Source organism: Hyperolius riggenbachi, chromosome 6 (assembly GCF_040937935.1).
Source record: "Hyperolius riggenbachi isolate aHypRig1 chromosome 6, aHypRig1.pri, whole genome shotgun sequence".
Lineage (NCBI taxonomy): Eukaryota > Metazoa > Chordata > Amphibia > Anura > Hyperoliidae > Hyperolius > Hyperolius riggenbachi.
The window spans coordinates 336501227-336523550 of NC_090651.1; the positions used below are offsets into that span (position 1 = coordinate 336501227).

At 44.9% G+C, this 22324-nt stretch overlaps 1 protein-coding gene across 4 annotated transcripts in view; it reads left to right on the top strand.

Annotated features, from left to right (window-relative positions):
• The window catches only part of LOC137522940 (serine-rich adhesin for platelets-like), a 292674-nt gene that overhangs the window by 201135 nt on the left and 69215 nt on the right, over positions 1-22324 (top strand). For all 4 annotated transcript variants that reach the window (XM_068243098.1, XM_068243097.1, XM_068243096.1 and 1 more), the window contains exons 10-11: positions 11074-11187; positions 12070-12216. In XM_068243098.1, the coding sequence (XP_068099199.1) occupies positions 11074-11187; positions 12070-12216 (261 nt within the window). The remainder of the gene's footprint in view (positions 1-11073; positions 11188-12069; positions 12217-22324) is intronic.

The window sequence follows — 22324 nt, forward strand, 5'->3', positions numbered from 1 at the left end:
GACACGGACATCCAGTAACGCGGCGCTGGATCGCTCAGGCCCTGGTGGGCCGATTTGCATAATTTTTTTTTAAAACACGCAGCTAGAACTTTGCTAGCTGCATGTCTTACCCGATCACTAGCGATAGGCTAGCTATATGATAAAAAAAATAGGTGAAAAAAACCACCCGCGGCCATGGGGATTTAAAACGCCAGGAAGGTTAACTTTACGAGCGAGGATGGTGTGTGGTTTATTGCCTCTTTCAAAGAATAGCTGCCTTGTCCACTTGAGACTCTTCTCTAGTTGGGAGGACTGAAGTGATTCAATATCAAGCTTTAAGCATTGTATATCTGAGAAATGGTCATGGGTGAGGAGACTGAATCAATATTAGTTGTGAAGAATGATTGCAGTTCGTCATGACATTTGGCAATTAATGCTTCATCCCTGAAAAGTGACTTGTTAAGTCTCCAATGCATAGGCTTGTGGGGGGTAGATAACCAATCTAGTTCTTCTGTGACTGCCTGATGATCAGACCAAGCTGTTGGGATGATAATTGAGTTAGTGAAGATAGGTAAAACTGAAGTGTTGGTTGAAAAAGTAGTCTATTCTAGAATGTGAAGCAAGTTATATTCCACACTTGTGGGGTTGGCTATTCGCCATAGGTCAAAAAGTTTGTGCTTTCTTAAGAGTATCCTAAATTTACGTGATTTCCTGTCATGTGAGGCTAGGAAGAGGAATTGGGTGCTTTACTTTTGTCTTTTGAGGAAGAGAATGCCAAATTGAAGTCACCACCCAGAAGAAGGGTCCCCTTGGTTACCCTATTGAGTTTTGTGAAGAAAGAGGTTAGGAAATCGATCTGGTGTGTGTTGGGGACGTACACATTAGCTATGTTGACAGGTTTCCCTGCCAGGGAACCCACCAAGATCAGGAAGTGGCCCTGAGCGGTGTATGGTCCGGTGGCGTGGGACTCATACCTGCTTGCTGTGAGGTCTGCTGCGTAGGTTGGGGAAGAGGAGCTGTGTCTGCCTCTGGAGCGCAGTCAGCGCCATCTTGGATTATAGGTGCACGGACAAAGCGGTCCATAGTTCTGGTTTGCAGGACTTTCTTGGAGGTAGTTTTTGTAGCCATCTGTGCCCGGGGGTGTCCTGAAGCTAATCCCAGTGTGGTCGCGTGGTGTGAGCGGAGTAGGAGCTGATTGCAGCCGGTTTAGAGAGAGGGATGGGCTGGAGCCGGGAGTCTAAGCAGCCATCTTAGAATTGCCTCGCACGCACCTCTTGCCTATTTTTTTAATATGTTTATTTTTCATTAGCGCGCGATCCCTGCAAACCATGCCCCTAGGACTTAACGCCAATTGGCGTTACATGGTCATGGGTAGTGAGGTTATACATCCACACAATGGCACTAAGTTTAAAATTATTGGCCAGTATGACTGCAATTCGAAGTTTGTAGTTTACACTCTAATGCCCCTGCTGGTTAATATATGTGGGACAACAACTAAACGGATGAAAAACAGACTATCAGCACCAATACAAAAGTACCAATAGAAATGGAGCAGTAGAACTATCTGTCCCTTTTCATTGTAAACAAGCCCGACATACAGTAAGCCAACTCGGGTTTCAGATCTTAGAGCAGGTGGCCCCTCATAAAAGAGGGGGTGATAGAGTAAGAAAACTCTTGTACCGTGAGGCAGTTCTGATTTGTAGGCTTGAAACATTAGAACCTAAAGGCTTAAATCGAGAGTACAATAAAACACCTTTAATATAAATATGATATATAGTCAATAAAGTTTGCTTTTTGTGTTTTTTCTTAATATTGGGTTCGCGATATGGATGGTTTTTGATCTTTTGATTATGTTTTGATATTCTGTTGTTTGTTTGGGTTTTTTTATATTCTTTCATAGTTTTTCTTAATTTTTATTATTTATTTTTTTTGTATCTATTTTTATTTTATTTTCATTCCCTTGTTTATTTGTATTTTAATTTCTCATTTATTTCTTAATTTACCCCCTTTGTGTACTCCTCCTGTCCCCCTTGGTGTCCCCTCCTATCCTCCATGGTGTCCTACTCCTGTCCCTTTGCATTCTCCTCCTGCCCCTCTTGTGTCCTTATCCTGTCCCCCTTGGTGTCCTCCTCCTGTCTCCCTAGGTCAGAGGTGCCCACACTGTTTCGGCTTGTGAGCTACTTTTAAAAATTAGCAAGTCAAAGTGATCTACCTATGTACAATTTTAGGAGCACACTTGTATATACAGAATGGAAAATGTAGTGGGATCGGGATCTACCATGAAGGCCTTCTCGATCTACCGGTAGATCGCGATCTACCTAATGGGCACCCCTGCCCTAGGTGTATTTAGCCAATGAACTGTTCACAGGTATATTGTGATGTAAAGTATTGGTTTTAAAAAAGGAACTTGTAGTATTTTGCGGATGTCCTTTTAAAACCAATACATTTTTGGAATTTGAAAATCACATTACTGTCAGTATACCGTGGCAACGGAAATTGACATTTTGCAGAAAATCAAAATTTCTCCGGAATCTGCATTTCTGACCATCCCTAATCACTACAATAGTAGGCATTAAAACATTGCTACACGTCCAATTTCAAATGATGGTACATAAACTCATAAATGGGACTGTTTACATGTTCTAAATTTAGTTCTTACGTTAATGTTGCCACTGGTCACCCAATGAACATATTCTAATGTATTTGAATTGGACCTCTCATATTACCAGAGGTTACCAACTATTATCTTGAGCGCTGGTTCTACTATATATATATATATATATATATATATATATATATATATATATTGCCCTATTTATCTGCTTCCTCTCCAATCCCCCTGAGGGTGCAATAAAGGCAAAACCAGTCAGGTTGGAGAGTGGGCAAATATACTTCTACTTGATAACTGCCTGTTATTGATTGCACTTACATGCAGTGGGGTCCTGTGTGCAAGGACCCGCAATGTAAGTTAACCACTTCAGTCCACGGGTTGTTTTCACCTTAAGTACAGAAGCAATTTTCAACTGTCAGCACTCATTTGCCAATAACTTTATCACTTTTATCACATTTTATTACACCTAAATGATCTATTTTTTTTATTTTTGCCTCAAATTAGGCTTTTTATGGGCGATACTTCTTTTCAGTAATTACTTTATTTTTAATGCATTTTATAGGGAAAAAAATGACAAGAAAACACAATTTCCCCATCTCCCCAATAGTTTTAAAATAAACAGTGCTACTATAAATAACACATGCACATTTTATTTGCTCATTTGTCCTGGCTATCAAACAACTCAAATTATGTTCTTAGTACAATAAGTGTTTTCTGTACCCTATTCATAATTACAAGCTGTTTTTGCTAATAAGGTAATTGCAGAGCTGTGGAGTCGGTACAAAAATCATCTGACTCCGACTCCTCATTTTATAAAACCACCAACTCGGATTTCAGGTACCCAAACTTGCTCCGAGTACTCGACTCCGACTTCTTAGTCTAATTTTTACAAAGGCTATGGATTTGGTTCAAAAATCATCTGACTCCGACTCCTCAGTTTACTGAAACCACCGACTCCAACGTATCCAAAATTGCTCCGACTCCTCGACTCTGACTCCGACACAGCCCTGGTTAATTGTACTTATTTATTGACTTTAATTTTACTTTTTGGCTTTTAGATGGCATTATACATTCTCCTGGAAGTTAGCAGGAAGTGTTCAATCATTTTGTGACTAGGTTTTTTTAACTTTCAATTTCTCTGAATGGACATAGCTCGTGATTAACCACTATGGGACTGCCTAACACAGAATGGCGGCAGGTTCTCGGCTCTGTTATTCCTCTGTGACGCATATATGCATCATTATGCGAGGAATGAGGTTCGGTGGGAGCTCGCGCTCCCATAACTGTGCACAGCGGGGCCCAGCCATCAGCCTGCCAGCCAACGATCAGTGCTGGCAGGCTGTTTTTTTTTTTGTTTTTTTTTTTAGTTATTATTTATTCAGTACTAGCTGATGGCCAGGCATTGCCCGGGTATGTATTTGGCTGGTTTTGCCTCCGCCCACTTTTTCTAAGCCTAACACACAATTACTTAATTACCTAGTTTGTGAGCTTTGCGGTCTTTGACATCAATAATTTGCATTGAAATGAAACAAATCTGATATTCAGTGGCTCCACCCCCTTTTCTGAATTCGAACACCAGTCACCCAATGACCAACTGTACCAGGTTTGAGGCTTGTACCATTAACAGTGCAAAAATGGAAGCAATTAAATATTCCCCTTTAAAAAGCAATAGGTGAATTTTCATTTGCTTTTGTAGGCTCCACCCACTTTTCTGAATATTAATCCCAGTCACCCAGTGACCAACTGTGCAAAGTTTGATAACCCTACCATTAACAGTGTAAGAATGGCTGCATTAAACATTTTCCCAGTGAAATTTGTATTTGTCTCCACCCACTGATGAACCAGAGTTGCCCGGGTATGTATTTGGCTGGTGTTGGCTGCACCCACATTTCTAACCCTAACACATAATTACTCAATGACCAAGTTTGTTGGCTTTGTGGTCTTTGGCATCAATAATTTGCATTGAAATGAAACAAATCTGATGTGTAGCTCCACCCCCTTTTCTAAATTTGATCCCCAGTCAACCAATGACCAACTGTACCAGGTTTGAGGTTTGTGCCGTTCACAGTGCAATAACGGCAGCAATTAAATATATTCCCCTTGAAATCAATAGGTGAAGTTTGATTGGCTTTTTTAGGCTCCACCTACTTTTCTGAATATTAAACACCCAGTCTCCCAGTGACCAACTGTGCAAAGTTTGAGAAACCCTACCATTAAAAGTGTAAGAATGGCTGCATTTTACATTTTCCCAGTGAAATTTGTATTTGTCTCCGCCCAATTTTTGGTTATGGGAATAAAAAGTATCCTACATGTTATTTTAGGTAATATACTATGTGTGGGCCAAATTTCATTCAAATCCGTCCAGCCATTTTTGCGTGATTGGGTAACAAACATCCAAACATCCAAACTTTCCTATTTATAATATCAGTAGGATTTATATAGCACTGGCATCCGACGCAGCGCTGGACGGAGTACAGTCTTGTCACTTAACTGTCCCTCGGAGGGGCTCAAAATCTAATCCCTACCGTAGACATATGTCTATGTATGTATAGCGTAGTGTTTGTGTCATAGTCTAGGTCCAATTAAGGAGGAAGCTAACAAACTTATCTGTGTTTTTTTTTCTTTTCTTTACAAAATATCCTTTTTTCATTAATAAAATAAAAATAGCAGCAGCAATAAAATTCCACCATGAGAAAACTCTATTTGTTGGAAGAGAAGGAGGTAAAATTCATTTGGGTGCTAAGTTGTATGACCGAGCAATAAATCGTTAAAGTTGTGAAGTGCCAAGTTATTAAAAAAAAAATGGCCTGGTCTCTAGGGGGGTAGAAACCTCTGGGGCTAAAGAGGTTAAAGTCATGCCCATTCATTCTTAGGCACTGCAGTTGGCTCTGGAAACACATGTTCCCCTTCACCAATTGCCGACATGTAAATCTCACCGTGAACGTGTAGCTCAACAAATGCACTGCACCACAATAAATGTGCAAACATTCCCTTAAAGTCGTGACACATCAAGCCATGCTGCTGGCACAGGGGCAGCTGCTAGTCAGTGGGGGTTACTGCTATTCTCTTCATTTAGAATTCAGCAACTTAATATACAAAAATACAAACATTAACAAGATAAGTACAAAAAAGATAAAAATAACAAAAGTCTCTGCTAATATACACCGATTTACATTGCAGCGCTGCGATCTACTGCAGTTCTGTATTGGGGATAGCCCTGTCACATGGCTGTCCCCTGGAGAGGCTGGCAATGTGATCCCCTCTCATAGGCTGATGCTCTCAATGGTTCACTGGACGAGGCAGGGATTTGGGGGGGGGGGGGATAATAAAAAATAGACATTTTTATTAAAAAAAAAAAAACCACACAATTAAATGAATAATAAAAAGAAAAAAAAACAGAAGCTGCAGCAGTGATTAGAGCCCACCAACAGAAAGCTCTGTTGGTGGGCAGAAAAAGGGGGATAGACTCATTTGTGTGCTATTAAAGCTGCAGGGCACTAATTAGTAAAAAATAGCCTGGTCACTGGCGGATGTAAGCCGGTGGTCCTTAAATGGTTAATTAAAATGTTTCTGAATGGACATGGCTTGTGATTAAGTTATGTCCATTCATTTCCAGACACTGCAATTGGCTCAGGGAACACATGTTCCCCTTCACCAATCACCAGCATGTAAATCCCACTGTGAATGAGTAGCACAACAAATGTACTGCACCCTAACCTGAACTCAAATAATTGGCTTAAGGCTGGAATCACACAATTAAATGATATTACAGAAGTCATCTCTCTCAAACCATTTTCTTACCTAAAGTGGAAATATAAGCTTACGGGTAAGGAATTTTACACATACTACCAAATTGCCCATTTATTGAATACTCGTTCCTTGCACTCAATAGATATACCCCAGAAAGCCTGGGACTTTATCTTTGCCCCTAAAGCCAATCATAAAGGAGGAATGGCCTTTTGGCATGACTAAATTAATAACACCCCACCTGCCCCTGCTACCAAACATCTACTAAAACCTATCCCTACTTTAGAGTTAGATAAATCCTTATCAAATTTAAAGAAATATTAAAAATGTGCAACACATATTGAAAACACCCCAAAAAAATATTCAAATGGTATTTCCCCGAAAAATGGCAAAGATGTCCCATCAACGCTCTTCAATTATTGGAGAGCAGTAGGAGAACAGAGGCGCCAGCAGGATAAAAGTGGATAAAAACTTTAAAATTTGCTTGGAGGAAGTGGTGGACTTACCTCCATAAAGTCCACCACTTCCTCCAAGCAAATTTTAAAGTTTTTATCCACTTTTATCCTGCTGGCGCCTCTGTTCTCCTACTGCTATACCGTGTCCACCCCTGGTGGAGGGGTGATCTACCCCTTTTTCTCATCTACAGAGAGCGACTTCTTAATCCTGAGTGAGGACAGGTCTAATCTCCTCACCTGCCTATACAGTGGTTGCCTGTGTGGTAACCCACGTTTGTGAGTATATTCTTCTCACTGATTTGCCTTACTTCACTTATGTTTTGACATACTACACTATATTGGGCTCTCGGTTTCTCTATATTTTATCAATTATTGGAGAGATTGTCTTCTCACTGGCACACTCCTACATGTGATATGGAACTGCCCCAAAATTGTTCCCTTTTGGACTCTAATATATAGAATCATCTCAAAAATAGTAGGAAATTATGTCCCCCCTTCACCATTACTAACATTATTTCTTATAGGCATAGATAAATTCCCCCCACAACTCAGATTAGGAATAAGACATTTGGTATGTGCAGCCAGACATCTACTCCTGACATATTGGAGTCCTCCACAAATACCTTCAATATCCCAGGTAACTAACCTAGTAGACTTCAACTTAAAAATGTAATACGTGGCCAAGGCCCGGGAATAACCAAATCCTATGGCATGACCAATGGTCTTTCGACTGGCCTAAACTAATGTCTACTCTTTCTAACTCTCTAAACTATTTCCCAATCTCTAAAAAAAAAAAATAGAATAAAAAATAAATGAGAACCAGAACTTTTATAAACACTTCTTTTTACCAGAGTATATACTTCTAAGATTTGATCATTGCTGCACTAGACTCCACCCATGAAGAGGAATAGTTCAGGCTATTCCTACGGTTTCACTTTATTCGTTCTTATTCCACTTTAGTTTGGATTAACAGGTTATAACATCTACCAGTTGTATTACTGTATTTTATTCCTTGTTTTTACTCATTGTTTACTCACTACTACCTTTGCTCAATGTGTTCATTGTATTTAGAATGGATGTTATATCTGCATTACTCATCTACAGTACTTTAAAAAATACCAGGAAAAACTATTGGCAAAAAATAAAAATAAAGTCATGACACATTGAGCCACGCTGCTGGCACAGTGGCAGCTGCTAGTCAGTGGCAATTACTGCTATTCTCTTCATTTACAATTACAAAAATACAAGCATTAACAAGAGAAATACCAAAAAAGATAAAAAAAAAATCTCTGCTAAGGTCTAGGTGGCTGGTAGCGATGAGAAAAACATATCAATATTATTTTCACATTAATTTTCGTGAAAATGTGTAAAATTCAAATTTTGAGTGAAAATGACTTTAAAAATTATTTTGTTATGCATTTGTGATTTTACACGTTAAAAGGCATGTTTTTTTTGTTTTGTTTTTTTTCAATTTTTTACTTTAAAAGGTGTAATTTGCTCTCAGCTCATGAAAGACAATGTAAAGTTTGGCAAAAATTCACACTGCGAACATACAATGTATTTTCACAAATATATTTAAAAAAATCAAATATAACATTTTCAATGCAAAAATGACTTTGGCAAAAATTGGCAAGCAGCATTAGTGGCTGTGATTCAGCCAGTGTCATATTTCCTTGTGCTTATAGTGCATTGGATCAGTAACTCCTTAATAAATTATTTATTTATTGTATTTATAAAGCGGCAACATATTACGCAGCGCTGATGAGTGCTTTAAACAATCACTAACAGTAGAGAGATAAACCTAATGAGGTTATAGTATGTAACCATAACCATATTTAAGAATCATTACATAGATCATGGGGCAGCTGAATATTGTACTGGTTTAACCATTTCAGCCCGCGGGTATTTTTCATCTTATGGACGAGAGGAATTTTCCCCTTTCAGCGCTCCTCCCTTTCATTCCCCAATAACTTTACCACTACTTATCACAAATAAATGATCTATACCTTGTTTTTTCCGCCACCAATTAGGCTTTCTTTGGGTGGTACATTATGTTAAAAATTATTTTATTCTAAATGCATTTTGACAGGAATAATACAAAAAAAATGAAAAAAAAATAATTATTTCTCAGTTTTCAGCCATTATAGTTTAAAAATATTACATGCTACCATAATTAAAATCCACACATTTTATTTGCCCATTTGTCCCGGTTATTGCAACGTTAAAATTATATCCCTAGTATAATGTATGATGACAATATTGTATTTAGAAATGAAGGTGCATTTTTTCAGTTTTACATCCATCACTAATTTTGAGCCCATTATTTATTAATAAGATGCCCTCTTGACATAGATATTATTTTTTTCCCCTTTTAGTCAGTAGGTGTATTTTACTATTTGGCTACAAGATGTCCCCGCTGAGCAAAATTCTATGTAGCGTACAATGACGCTACATAGGATACAATCTATTGTTACATTGTAACAAGTGGAAGTGACGTAGGCTTCCATTGGAAGCCTCCGATCACAGAGGTGGCGGGGAGATTATGAATGGAAACATTGTTTCCATTCATAAATGTAACGATCGGGCGGCGGAAATGATGGCGGGAGATTTACAGAATAATAGATTTACAAAATAAACACTGTTTTTGAACAAAAATGGTGTTTATTCTTGGCTGACATGCTAGCAGCAGCAGCAGCGCGATCACGGGCATCTGCCCGCAGGATCGTTTGCAGACCTCCCAAACTGCAGGGACGTGACTAGCGCGCTCCTGCAGCTCTAGCACCTGCCGCTGCGGATGTGAAGCTCACGTCCACGTGGCTGAAATGGTTAAGGCACCACCTTTGACACAGTTAGAATCCTGGCTGGCTGCAACCAGTTAACTATTCAGCAAGGAGTACTTGCCCAAGACTCCCCAACGCTGCAAGGTGGCACCACATATCAGTTCAAGGAGATTTTTTGAGGATACTGTAACCAGTGGTGTAACTAAGAAGCTATGGGCCCTGGTGCAAGTTTTATATTGAGCCCCCTCAAGCATTCCATACATGGCAATTGATACGGTGCACTAAAACCTGCCAAGGAAGGACAACCACAATGTCAGAGGTGCAAGAAGGGGATAGGAAGCAGTGTGTTAATGATTACTGTTATTCAAAGCATGTATAGAAGTGATTAGCACAGGACCAATAAAGAGCTAATACTGCAGTTGAGGGAGGGCCTCCCAGGGCCCCTCTGGCCCAAGGGCCCCAGTGCAGTTGCAACCTCTGCACTCCCTATTGCTATGCCACTGACTGTAATGAAAAGTAAGTATGAGGCAGTGCGCATTGTTTACCGAGTCAGTCTAAGTACACAGTTTCTGAGTATGAAGTACATGATTGTCTAAAGTCTCTGGTTATAAGCAGCTGTGCCACAGCTGTGGGCAATATGGAGTCTAACTGGTAACTGCAATGTCAGGAGGTCTCAATGTAAAGCTTGAGTTTTTCTTGTGGATAGCAAGGTGAAATGGATGTCACAACCAATGTGTGTCTCCTTTGGCTGCAGCATCTGGAGCAGAGGGTGAAGTAAGGGCCAGTGCACACCAAAAGCTACTGTAATCGCAAACACTTATCGCTTTTCGAAGTGATTTTTCGGTACTTATCCGTTAGCCGGGCGCATCCGGCATGTGGCGCTAATTACTATTCCCCCCTCCAGGCCGCCATGAATAGTAGGGAAAGATGTAACTCTGGTGGAGTTTTGTTGCCATCTAGAGGATGCGCCCGGCTAACGGATAAGTACCGATTTTTCTAGGTGATTCTAGGCATGTGCCTGGCGATTTTCTAATAATGCCTAGAAATTTTTGGAGACTTTTGGAGTAGCTTTTACTTTTTGTTACAGTAAAGCTGTAACCGAACAGTTTCTGTTACAAAAATGCTTGGAAAATCGCTCTGATCTAACGCTTTTCAGAGCGATTTTCTACTGTCCTATACTTAACATTGAGGCAGAATCACCTCAGAAATCAGCAGAAATGCTGCAGTACCCGTGTTTGCATTTGGGACAAAATCACATCGCTCTGGTGTGCTCCATCCCATTCAAATACATAAGCCAAGTGCTTTTCAAAGCGCTGGCATTTTTAAAAGTGCTCACTAATATTAATGATGTGAAGCGTGACCAAGAGCCCTTGTTACATATACATTTTTTAGTCATGTGCTGCAGCCCTTTGTATTTGTGTTGTGTGTGCCATGTATATATTCTGATTTGAGCAACAGCGCTAACCACCACCTCTTTGTGATTTTCTGATTTATCCTGCAGCCACTTCTCTATCATGCAATTACTGTGCTTCAAAGGCAGACTGCACAGGTGTCGCCCAGTCCTGTGCTGACAGCTCCTACAGCTGCGGCTTGGCCTACAGAGAAACCACTGAAGGTAAAGTATGGCACCGGCATCTGCTGGTTCATCACAGCCAAATCAGGCTTTTTATGTCTTTTTTAACAGCCCTTCATTGGAACTGTTGTTTTTTATTAAATATGCAATTATTTTGGGGAGTTTTTTTCCAGATTGAAAAAGGAAAGATGTGTTACACAAAGTTATAATATCCCCCCTCAGCAATCTCTGCTTGCCTGCTCACTCCCTTCCAGGCAGCCTGCAGGCATGACAGGTTGTGAGAAAGGGGTCAAATCTGCAGCATTTTGCCGCATCCAGAAAATGCATGCGCAATTGCATATAATGATAGTCTATGGTTCCTGTGCATTTTTGGGAGGCGTACGCAATTTCGCATTGTGTAAAAAAAAAAAAAAAAAAAAAAAAAGATGCAACCTGCACTACTTTTCCGCACATGTGGTTTTACATTGAAATCTATGGCTACTGTAAAAAAAAAAAAAAAAAAAAAAAAGCAAACGCAATTGCCGGAAATCGCCGGATAAAGTGATTTGTGAGCAGGGGCATCCCAGCATATGAGTCGTATGCTTTGAGGCAAAGGGGGACAATTGGGGGCCCCTATGGATGCGGGGGCCCCCTTTGCCTTTATGTAAGTGCCGGCCCTGCCCCTTCAACACAGCTGGCTGCAATCACATGATCAACATGTCAGGAGCTCAGACACTGGCTATTTCCTGTGTCGTAGTAAGCAGCGGCAGCCCTCTCCACATTGCCTGAAACCAACCCCTTCAGCACAGCTGGCTACAATCACATGATCAACATTTGCAGACTGAACTTTGAGCTGGAAAAGCTTTTGTTTTACACAAAAATCTTTTTCTCACCCTTTTGCTACTATGACTATTTCCCGTTTCTGATGTGTACATCCTTGTGCAGGTGGAAGTACCACTAAGGATTATCTCCGGTCCTGCGTACCAACAAGCATTTGCGGTAAAATCGGCAGCATTACCTATTCCACTGGAAGAACGAAGATGCAGATTTCATGTTGCAACACTGACAGTTGTATTGCTACTGTTCAATCATGTAAGTCATTTAAATATTCAGATTTCTTATAAGGTTCCCCAACACAAGCTGGCCTCATTTATGGCTGGTAAAGGCAATAATCGCAACCACAGTGCAATGCGATTGGGATTCTTACTACTTTGCACACTTTTGTCTCTTTATTTTTCAATTAAAGGGCCCCTGCGATCAGCAAGCTACATGTGCTTCGATTATTTAAAGGGGCACTATGCAAACTGAGTGGATTTTAGTTAATATAGTAAAATAAATAAAGTGCACAAGAGGTCTGTGAGGAAACGCGGAAGAGCCGCCGTCTCTCACAGTGAGGCGGCTGTTTCCGCGTCCAGCAGCGCGTCACAACGCGGAAAAACCGCCGCATGCCGCTTAGGCAGAGCGGCGGAATCCGCATTGGGAACGGCGGATTCCGCATTGGAGGCGGACCCCGCAAGTGGTTCACAAAATACATTGCAAGACAGTGCTGATGTGGCTGGGACTGATAGTCCACCAAGCTCCAGAATGACACGCGCGCGCGCACAGAGGCTGAGTTCAAATAACAGCCAGAAGTGAGTCAGCTGACCAGGCGGGTCAGCTGACATTTTCCACAACTCTCATTGGTCCAGCAATTAGGGAGGTCCTGGAAAGGTCCTTGTGTATATATACTGCTGGCTGTTCACTTGCTCTTTGTCTGGCGCTGCGATCACTTATGTGGGAGCACCCAGATCCGTAGTCAGATCCGCAAGTGTGCCGGGACCAGCTGGAGCTGTAATCCTACACTTAGCTAGATTCTGTTGATAGCTAAAGTACTAGTTTGATTGTGATTATCTGTTATGACCCTTTGCCTGCTTGACTCTGTTTCTGCCTCCTGATCTTGTACCTCGATATCTCTGATACTCTGTTGCCGAACCCCGGCTCGTCCTTAGACTCTGTTTCTGCCTCCTGATCTTGTACCTTGATATTTCTGATACCTGTTGCCGAACCCTGCCTGTACCTAGACTCCGCCTCTGCCTACTGTATCTGTACTTTATCTGTCCGTGTGTTTACGACCTGGCTTGTCCGACCTAGAGAACCTACCTTACCGTTAGAGGCGGTTCCTCGCTCTGTTAGCGACCCTTCCTCCTGAGGGTCACTTCCAGACAATCCTTCCTACTGTCAGTCTGACTCCTCCCATCTTGGAGAGCTCAGGTCTGCGGAAGGAATCTGTGCAGTACTCCTTGCTGCACTGAGGCCTTGTCCTCTAAGTGTTACTGTTACACCAAGCACTACACTCTACTCAGGTGAACAGAGGTTAGTTTGTATATTGGATTATCGGTGTCACAAGGGCCCTTGTGGCTGACCGCACTTAGCCTTCTAAATGGTGCCAGCGCACGGATCGTGCGAACTCTGGTCGCAGTCAATGCGCAGGAACCGTTAAGAATTAGCCGCAGACAACTCAGAAGGGAGCCTGTGAGACACGGGTGATTACCACTTCACCCACTGGTTCAGAGTAAACTGCCACCACCGCGGTTACTATGGGACCGTGGGGCCCACTAACTGACTGACTAATCCTGCGAATAAAACGGTTAAACACACGATATTCTGTCTAGCCAACAACAAACAAACAGTAGCGTATCTTCAGAGACCCGGGATCATTTCTGTGTGTGCTGATAAGCAGGGTAGCGAAACAGTGAATGACTTGGGGAAAGTCGTTTATTCACGCAATATAAATAATTAATATATACAGACAATTATTAAAAATCACAATTATTAAGACAGTAATAGCCAGTATGAAAAATAAAAGAAGGGAGAAAAATACTTAGTTCCTGGAAAGATGTCCTTATTGTGGGAAGAATCATAAAGTTCTTGGTTTCAAAGTCCAGAGTTCAGAGTTCAGACCAGGTGGATGCCAGCATATCCTCAAGCTGGCATCTGATGAGTGCAAGATGGTTCAGTGTGGAGGACCCTGAGTTTGGGTCCTCAGCCATTCTTATGCCCCTGCTTCAGTAGGAGGGAGTGAGGGCGGGGAGCCATACACCCCCCCTCAAAGATGAGATGAGCCCTCCCCTTGTACTGGGGCTAGAAATCATATCTACCCATATATGGGCTCTATCTCGCAGAACCGTACAGGTCAGGGCAGATTTATTAACATTTTCAGGTCTGTCTCGATTTACCCAGCGCCCTGATACCAGACATGAGGGGTGGGACCCCTGTGGTATCATCAGGGCAGTTTGAAACTGCCTAGCTGGCAGTCCTTACCTCCGAAGGTTCTGAAACTTCCTCAGAACCAGCACCGGGGCTCATGCTACACTTCCCCCACGTTTGGTGAAGCTGCCATCTCAGGAACCCCAGAAATATGACCGATCTGGGAAGTTATGGATTTGCTATGAGACTCAGGTTATTCCCAGGCAAAGGCTCTTTGAAGTTTGGAGCAGCCAGCGAGGTGTCGCCTCCCCTGCTGGGAATGAGCCAGTGGGTCTGGCTTTTAGCCCAACTAGATTGCTCCTGCCATGGTGCTTGTCACCTTATACCTGATGGATGGGCCATCAGCACAGCTTGAAGCCAGGGACTCTCTGGGGCAGATTAGGCTCAGGCTCATTAGCATATCAAAAGAGCCATCCAGCCTTTGGAATGGTGCTCTCTTTGCTAAGAAAAGGACTTCAGCTGTCCCTACACACTCAACCCAGATTGTACCGTTTTGAAGCGCAATCGATGCAGGGAATCGAGTGCGATTGCTTTTTCTTCACGGGCGGTTCCAGGACGCGCCTGCGTCCCCGCAATCGTCCGTGACAGCCCTCCCCCTTGTCCGTGGCTTAGCCACTCATCCGCAAGATGTGTGGCGGCGCCGCTAACCTGGCTGACGGGCCTCGAGTTGCCGGTACGGCAGGAAAACCTATTGGAGCCTGTGGCTCGGTTCCCCTGGACCGGTCGCGGTCTGCTACCCCCAGGGTTGACCCAACATGGACCGTTCTGGACAGGGCGTTTGCGCCACTGCAGTCGGACGTGGTGTCTGCCGGGACTGCTGCCACCACTGTCACAAGGGCCCTTGTGGCTGACCGCACTTAGCCTTCTAAACGGTGCCAGCGCACGGATCGTGCGAACTCTGGTCGCAGTCAATGCGCAGGAACCGTTAAGAATTAGCCGCAGACAACTCAGAAGGGAGCCTGTGAGACACGGGTGATTACCACTTCACCCACTGGTTCAGAGTAAACTGCCACCACCGCGGTTACTATGGGACCGTGGGGCCCACTAACTGACTGACTAATCCTGCGAATAAAACGGTTAAACACACGATATTCTGTCTAGCCAACAACAAACAAACAGTAGCGTATCTTCAGAGACCCGGGATCATTTCTGTGTGTGCTGATAAGCAGGGTAGCGAAACAGTGAATGACTTGGGGAAAGTCGTTTATTCACGCAATATAAATAATTAATATATACAGACAATTATTAAAAATCACAATTATTAAGACAGTAATAGCCAGTATGAAAAATAAAAGAAGGGAAAAAAATACTTAGTTCCTGGAAAGATGTCCTTATTGTGGGAAGAATCATAAAGTTCTTGGTTTCAAAGTCCAGAGTTCAGAGTTCAGACCAGGTGGATGCCAGCATATCCTCAAGCTGGCATCTGATGAGTGCAAGATGGTTCAGTGTGGAGGACCCTGAGTTTGGGTCCTCAGCCATTCTTATGCCCCTGCTTCAGTAGGAGGGAGTGAGGGCGGGGAGCCATACACCCCCCTCAAAGATGAGATGAGCCCTCCCCTTGTACTGGGGCTAGAAATCATATCTACCCATATATGGTCTCTATATCGCAGAACCATACAGGTCAGGGCAGATTTATTAACATTTTCAGGTCTGTCTCGATTTACCCAGCGCCCTGATACCAGACATGAGGGGTGGGACCCCTGTGGTATCATCAGGGCAGTTTGAAACTGCCTAGCTGGCAGTCCTTACCTCCGAAGGTTCTGAAACTTCCTCAGAACCAGCATCGGGGCTCATGCTACACTTCCCCCACGTTTGGTGAAGCTGCCATCTCAGGAACCCCAGAAATATGACCGATCTGGGAAGTTATGGATTTGCTATGAGACTCAGGTTATTCCCAGGCAAAGGCTCTTTGAAGTTTGGAGCAGCCAGCGAGGTGTCGCCTCCCCTGCTGGGAATGAGCCAGTGGGTCTGGCTTTTAGCCCAACTAGATTGCTCCTGCCATGGTGCTTGTCACCTTATACCTGATGGATGGGCCATCAGCACAGCTTGAAGCCAGGGACTCTCTGGGGCAGATTAGGCTCAGGCTCATTAGCATATCAAAAGAGCCATCCAGCCTTTGGAATGGTGCTCTCTTTGCTAAGAAAAGGACTTCAGCTGTCCCTACACACTCAACCCAGATTGTACCGTTTTGAAGCGCAATCGATGCAGGGAATCGAGTGCGATTGCTTTTTCTTCACGGGCGGTTCCAGGACGCGCCTGCGTCCCCGCAATCGTCCGTGACAATCGGTGATACTGCAGTTCACATATAATCTGGTATATATCTGTATTTCCAGTGATACTGCAGATCACCGGTAATCAGATTCTCTCTGTGCTTCACCGATCGTTACAAGGTCCAAGCAAAAAAAAAAAACAAAAAAAAAAAACACAACAACCCAGGACCAAAAGGTATTAATAGTTTACAGTAACAACACAGTAAAATAGTGTACAATATTGTGAATGTAACTGAACAGATACACTACAGTAATTCAGTCACCTTAGAATCTGTAGAGGGTTTTCAGCATTATTCAACCCACATTTAAAAAATATGCCTGGATGTGATGGAAGCAGGTATTAAAGGGAACCTGTACTGACTAAAAGTATTTAAAATAAACACATGAGGTAACTTCAAATGAACATTAAATAGTTACCTTGCCATCAGTTCCTTGCAGAAGCTCACCATTTTCTTCTGACAATGATCCCTTCCAGTTCTGAGTGACAACATTTTGTCAGAACTGAAATATATCAGTTGCTGTCAGTTATAGCTGAGTGGACAACTGATGTGCCCGGTAATGTCCATGTTTCCCTATGGCTCAAGTGGACGATGTTACAGTTTAACAGTGTGCTGACCAGAAAGCTGTTATGGGGTAATGGCCATTTTCAAAATGGAGGACGGAGAATTCCCTTGATCACAGTGGACAAACAGGACGTGGGAGAGGAGAAAGAGATTGAGGAGTAGACTACACAGGAGGTAAGTATGACTTGTGTATGCTTATTTTGACTTTTAATTTTCAGTTAGTTCAGGTTTTCTTTAAGCAAACCTGAAGCAGAAGAAAAACAACAACAAAAAAAACCCCTTATGAGATAGTGAATAGTACAGATAAGAAATAGAACATTAGGAGCAAAGGAAAGAGTCTCATATTTTTATTTTTGTCATATAGCATTTTTTTTTATACCATTGCATCATACTGTCACAGTTGCAGTTTTAAAAGCACATTCTGTCTTTTAAACTATAAAACAAAGCAGAAATAATGACCCTTTGAATTTCCCTTATCTCATGCTGTCTCTTACTGTTTCTTGGTTGTTTAAAGGGAACCAGAGAGAAGGACAGTAAAAAATAGGAAAAGCTTTTATACATACCTGGGGCTTCCTCCAGCCCCATAAGCCTGGATCGCTCCGACGCCGCCATCCTCCGCTTCCTCTATCGCCGGTACCGGGTCCCGTCACTTCCGGCGGACGCGACCAATTTTCTGCATGCACAGGGGCTCCCTCCATACCCTTACGCATGCGGCTGCGTAGTAAGGCGCCGCACGCGTAAGGATAAGGAGAGAGCACCAGTGATGCGGAAAATTGGCCGCGTGCTTACACCGATAGAGATGGGCCGAACGGTTCGCCGGCGAACGGTTCCCGGCGAACTTAGGTGGTTCGCGTTCCCCTCCCGCAGGCGAACGTTTCCGGAAGTTCGGTTCGCCCCACAAAGCACTATGAGGGTCAACTTTGACCCTCTACATCACAGTCAGCAGGCCCAGTGTAGCCAATTAGGCTACACTAGCCCCTGGAGCCCCACCCCCCCTTATATAAGGCAGGCAGCGGCGGCCATTACGGCCACTCGTGTGCCTGCATTAGTGAGAGTAGGGCGAGCTGCTGCAGACTGTCTCTCAGGGAAAGATTAGTTAGGCTTAACTTGTTCCTGGGCTGGCTGCATACCTGTTCTGTGAACCCACCACTGCATACCTGTGCTGTTAACCCACCACTGCATACCTGTGCTGTGAACCCGCCACTGCATACCTGTGCTGTGAACCCACCACTGCATACCTGTGCTGTGAACCCACCACTGCATACCTGTGCTGTGAACCCACCACTGCATACCTGTGCTGTGAACCCACCACTGCATACCTGTGCTGTGAACCCACCACTGCATACCTGTGCTGTGAACCCACCACTGCATACCTGTGCTGTGAACCCACCACTGCATACCTGTGCTGTGAACCCACCACTGCATACCTGTGCTGTGAACCCACCACTGCATACCTGTTCAGTGAACCCGCCACTGTATACCTGTACTGTTCAGTGAACCCGCCACTGCATACCTGTTCAGTGAACCTGCCACTGTATACCTGTACTGTTCAGTGAACCCGTCACTGCATACCTGTTCAGTGAACCTGCCACTGTATACCTGTACTGTTCATTGAACCCGCCACTGCATACCTGTGCTGTGAACCCACCACTGCATACCTGTGCTGTGAACCCACCACTGCATACCTGTTCAGTGAACCCACCACTGCATACCTGTTGTGTTCAGTGAACCTGCCACTGCATACCTGTTCTGTTCAGTGGACCCGCCACTGTATACCTGTTTAGTGAACCCGCCACTGCATACCTGTTTAGTGAATCCGCCACTGCATACCTGTTGTGTTCAGTGAACCTGCCACTGCATACCTGTTCTGTTCAGTGAACCCGCCACTGTATACCTGTTTAGTGAACCCGCCACTGCATACCTGTTCTGTTCAGTGGACCCGCCACTGTATACCTGTTTAGTGAACCCGCCACTGCATACCTGTTCTGTTCAGTGGACCCGCCACTGTATACCTGTTTAGTGAACCCGCCACTGCATACCTGTTGTGTTCAGTGAACCCGCCACTGCATACCTGTTCTGTTCAGTGGACCCACCACTGTATACCTGTTTAGTGAACCCGCCACTGCATACCTGTTGTGTTCAGTGAACCTGCCACTGCATACCTGTTCTGTTCAGTGGACCCGCCACTGTTTACCTGTTTAGTGAACCCGCCACTGCATACCTGTTGTTTTCAGTGAACCCGCCACTGCATACCTGTTCTGTTCAGTGGACCCGCCACTGTATACCTGTTGTGTTCAGTGAACCTGCCACTGCATACCTGTTCTGTTCAGTGGACCCGCCACTGTATACCTGTTTAGTGAACCCGCCACTGCATACCTGTTGTGTTCAGTGAACCTGCCACTGCATACCTGTTCTGTTCAGTGGACCCGCCACTGTATACCTGTTTAGTGAACCCGCCACGGCATACCTGTTGTGTTCAGTGAACCCGCCACTGCATACCTGTTGTGTTCAGTGAACCCGCCACTGTATACCTGTTCAGTGAACCCGCCACTGCATACCTGTTGTGTTCAGTGAACCCGCCACTGCATACCTGTTGTGTTCAGTGAATCCACCGCATCAGTGCGCGTACCTGTGCAGTTAAGTGAACCCACCTACCTACGTGAGTGCACGCAGTGTGATATACCACTCCGTGCATACCCGATATGGACAAAACAGGTAGAGGAAGAGGTAGTGGCAGAGCCAGAGGAAGGCCACCCGGCAGGTCTGCGCGAGGTCGTGTAAATGTAATTTCGTGTGGACCTGGCCCACAGTACAGTGTTCGGAAGAAGGCACGTCCCATCACCTCCCAAGATTGTCAGGACGTGGTTGAGTATTTAGCGACACAGAACACCTCATCTTGCTCAGCCACCAGCGCTACTACTAGCACCACTTCCGCTGCATTTGACACTTCGCAAGAATTATTTAGTGGTGAAATCACTGATGCACAGCCATTGTTGTTACAGCCAGATGATTTTTCACCAGCTCATATGTCTGCGTTACGCGGCAACACTATGGATGTAACGTGTAAGGAGGATGAAGGACCTACTGATGGTGCATGTTTGGATTTTTCTGAGGCAAGCGAAGCTGGGCAGGATGATTACGATGCTGACGATGATAGGGATCCTCTGTATGTTCCCAATAGAGGAGATGAAGAGGGGGACAGTTCAGAGGGGGAGTCAGAGAGTAGTAGGAGGAGAGAAGTTGCTGAAAGAAGCTGGGGCAGCTCTTCGTCAGAAACAGCTGGTGGCAGAGTCCGGCACCATGTATCGCCACCTATGTACAGCCAGCCGACTTGCCCTTCAGCATCAGCTGTTGAGGTCCCCATAGTGCCCACATCCCAGGGTGGCTCAGCGGTGTGGACATTTTTTAATGTGTGTGCCTCAGATCGGAGCAAAGCCATCTGTTCGCTCTGCCAACAAAAATTGAGCCGTGGAAAGGCCAACACTCACGTAGGGACAAGTGCCTTACGAAGGCACCTGGAGAAAAGGCACAAACAGCAATGGGATGGCCACCTGAGCAAAAGCAGCAGCAGCACACAAAAGAAAAGTCACCCTCCTTCTCCTCTTCCTCCTTCAGGTGCATCATCTGCTTCTGCCGCTTTCTCCCTTGCACCTTCACAGGCACCCTCCTCCACTCCGCCTCTGCCCTTGAGCGGTTCCTGCTCCTCTGCCCACAGCAGCAGTCAGGTGTCCGTGAAGGAAATGTTTGAGCGGAAGAACCCAATTTCGGCCAGTCACCCCCTTGCCCGGCGTCTGACAGCTGGCGTGGCGGAACTGTTAGCTCGCCAGCTGTTACCATACCAGCTGGTGGACTCTGAGGCCTTCCGTAAATTTGTGGCCATCGGAACACCGCAGTGGAAGATGCCAGGCCGCACTTATTTTTCGAGAAAGGCCATACCCCAACTGCACCGTGAAGTTGAGAGGCAAGTGGTGTCATCTCTTGCGAAGAGCGTTGGGTCAAGGGTACACCTGACCACGGATGCCTGCTCTGCCAAGCACGGGCAGGGCCGCTACATTACGTACACAGCCCATTGGGTGAACCTGGTGGTGAACGATGGCAAGCAGGGCGCAGCGGACCAAATTGTGACACCTCCACGGCTTGCAGGCAGGCCTCCTGCCACCTCCTCTCCTCCTGCTACATGCTCTTCGCTGTCCTCCCCCTCCTTGGCTGAGTGGCAGTTCTCCTCTCCAGCTACACAGCCCCAGCTCCGCAGGGCCTATGCTGCATGCCAGGTACGACGGTGTCACGCCATCTTAGACATGGCTTGTCTCAAAGCGGAGAGTCACACTGGAGCAGCTCTCCTGGCTGCTCTTAAGAAACAGGTGGATGAGTGGCTGACCCCGCACCACCTGGAGATAGGCAACGTGGTGTGCGACAACGGCAGCAATCTGCTTGCCACTTTGCATATGGGGAAGCTGACACACATACCCTGCATGGCACATGTCATGAATCTAGTTGTGCAAAGATTTGTGGCAAAGTATCCTGGCTTAGCGGATGTCTTGAAGCAGGCCAGGAAGTTCTGTGGGCATTTGAGGCGGTCTTACACAGCCATGGCACGATTTGCAGAAATTCAGCGGAAAAACAACATGCCGGTGAGACACCTCATTTGCGATAGCCCCACTCGCTGGAATTCGACCCTGCTCATGTTCTCCCGCCTGCTAGAACAGAAGAAAGCCGTCACCCAGTACCTCTACAACTACAGTAGAACGAAACAGTCTGGGAAGATGGGGATGTTCTGGCCCGACAACTGGACACTGATGAAAAATGCATGCAGGCTCATGCGGCCGTTTGAGGAGGTGACCAACCTGGTGAGCCGCAGTGAGGGCACCATCAGCGACTTAATTCCCTACGCTTACTTCTTGGAGCGTGCTGTGCGTAGAGTGGCGGATGAAGCTGTGAATGAGCGTGACCAGGAACCGTTACGGCAGGAACAGGCATGGGACCAATTTTCATCAGACCCAGCTGTTTCCTCAACACCTGCGGCAGCACAGAGGGGGGAGGAGGAGGAAGAAGAGAAGTCGTGTGCAGAAGACGAGTCAGACTCAGAGGATGATGAGCAAGGTGTTTCTTTGGGGGAGGAGG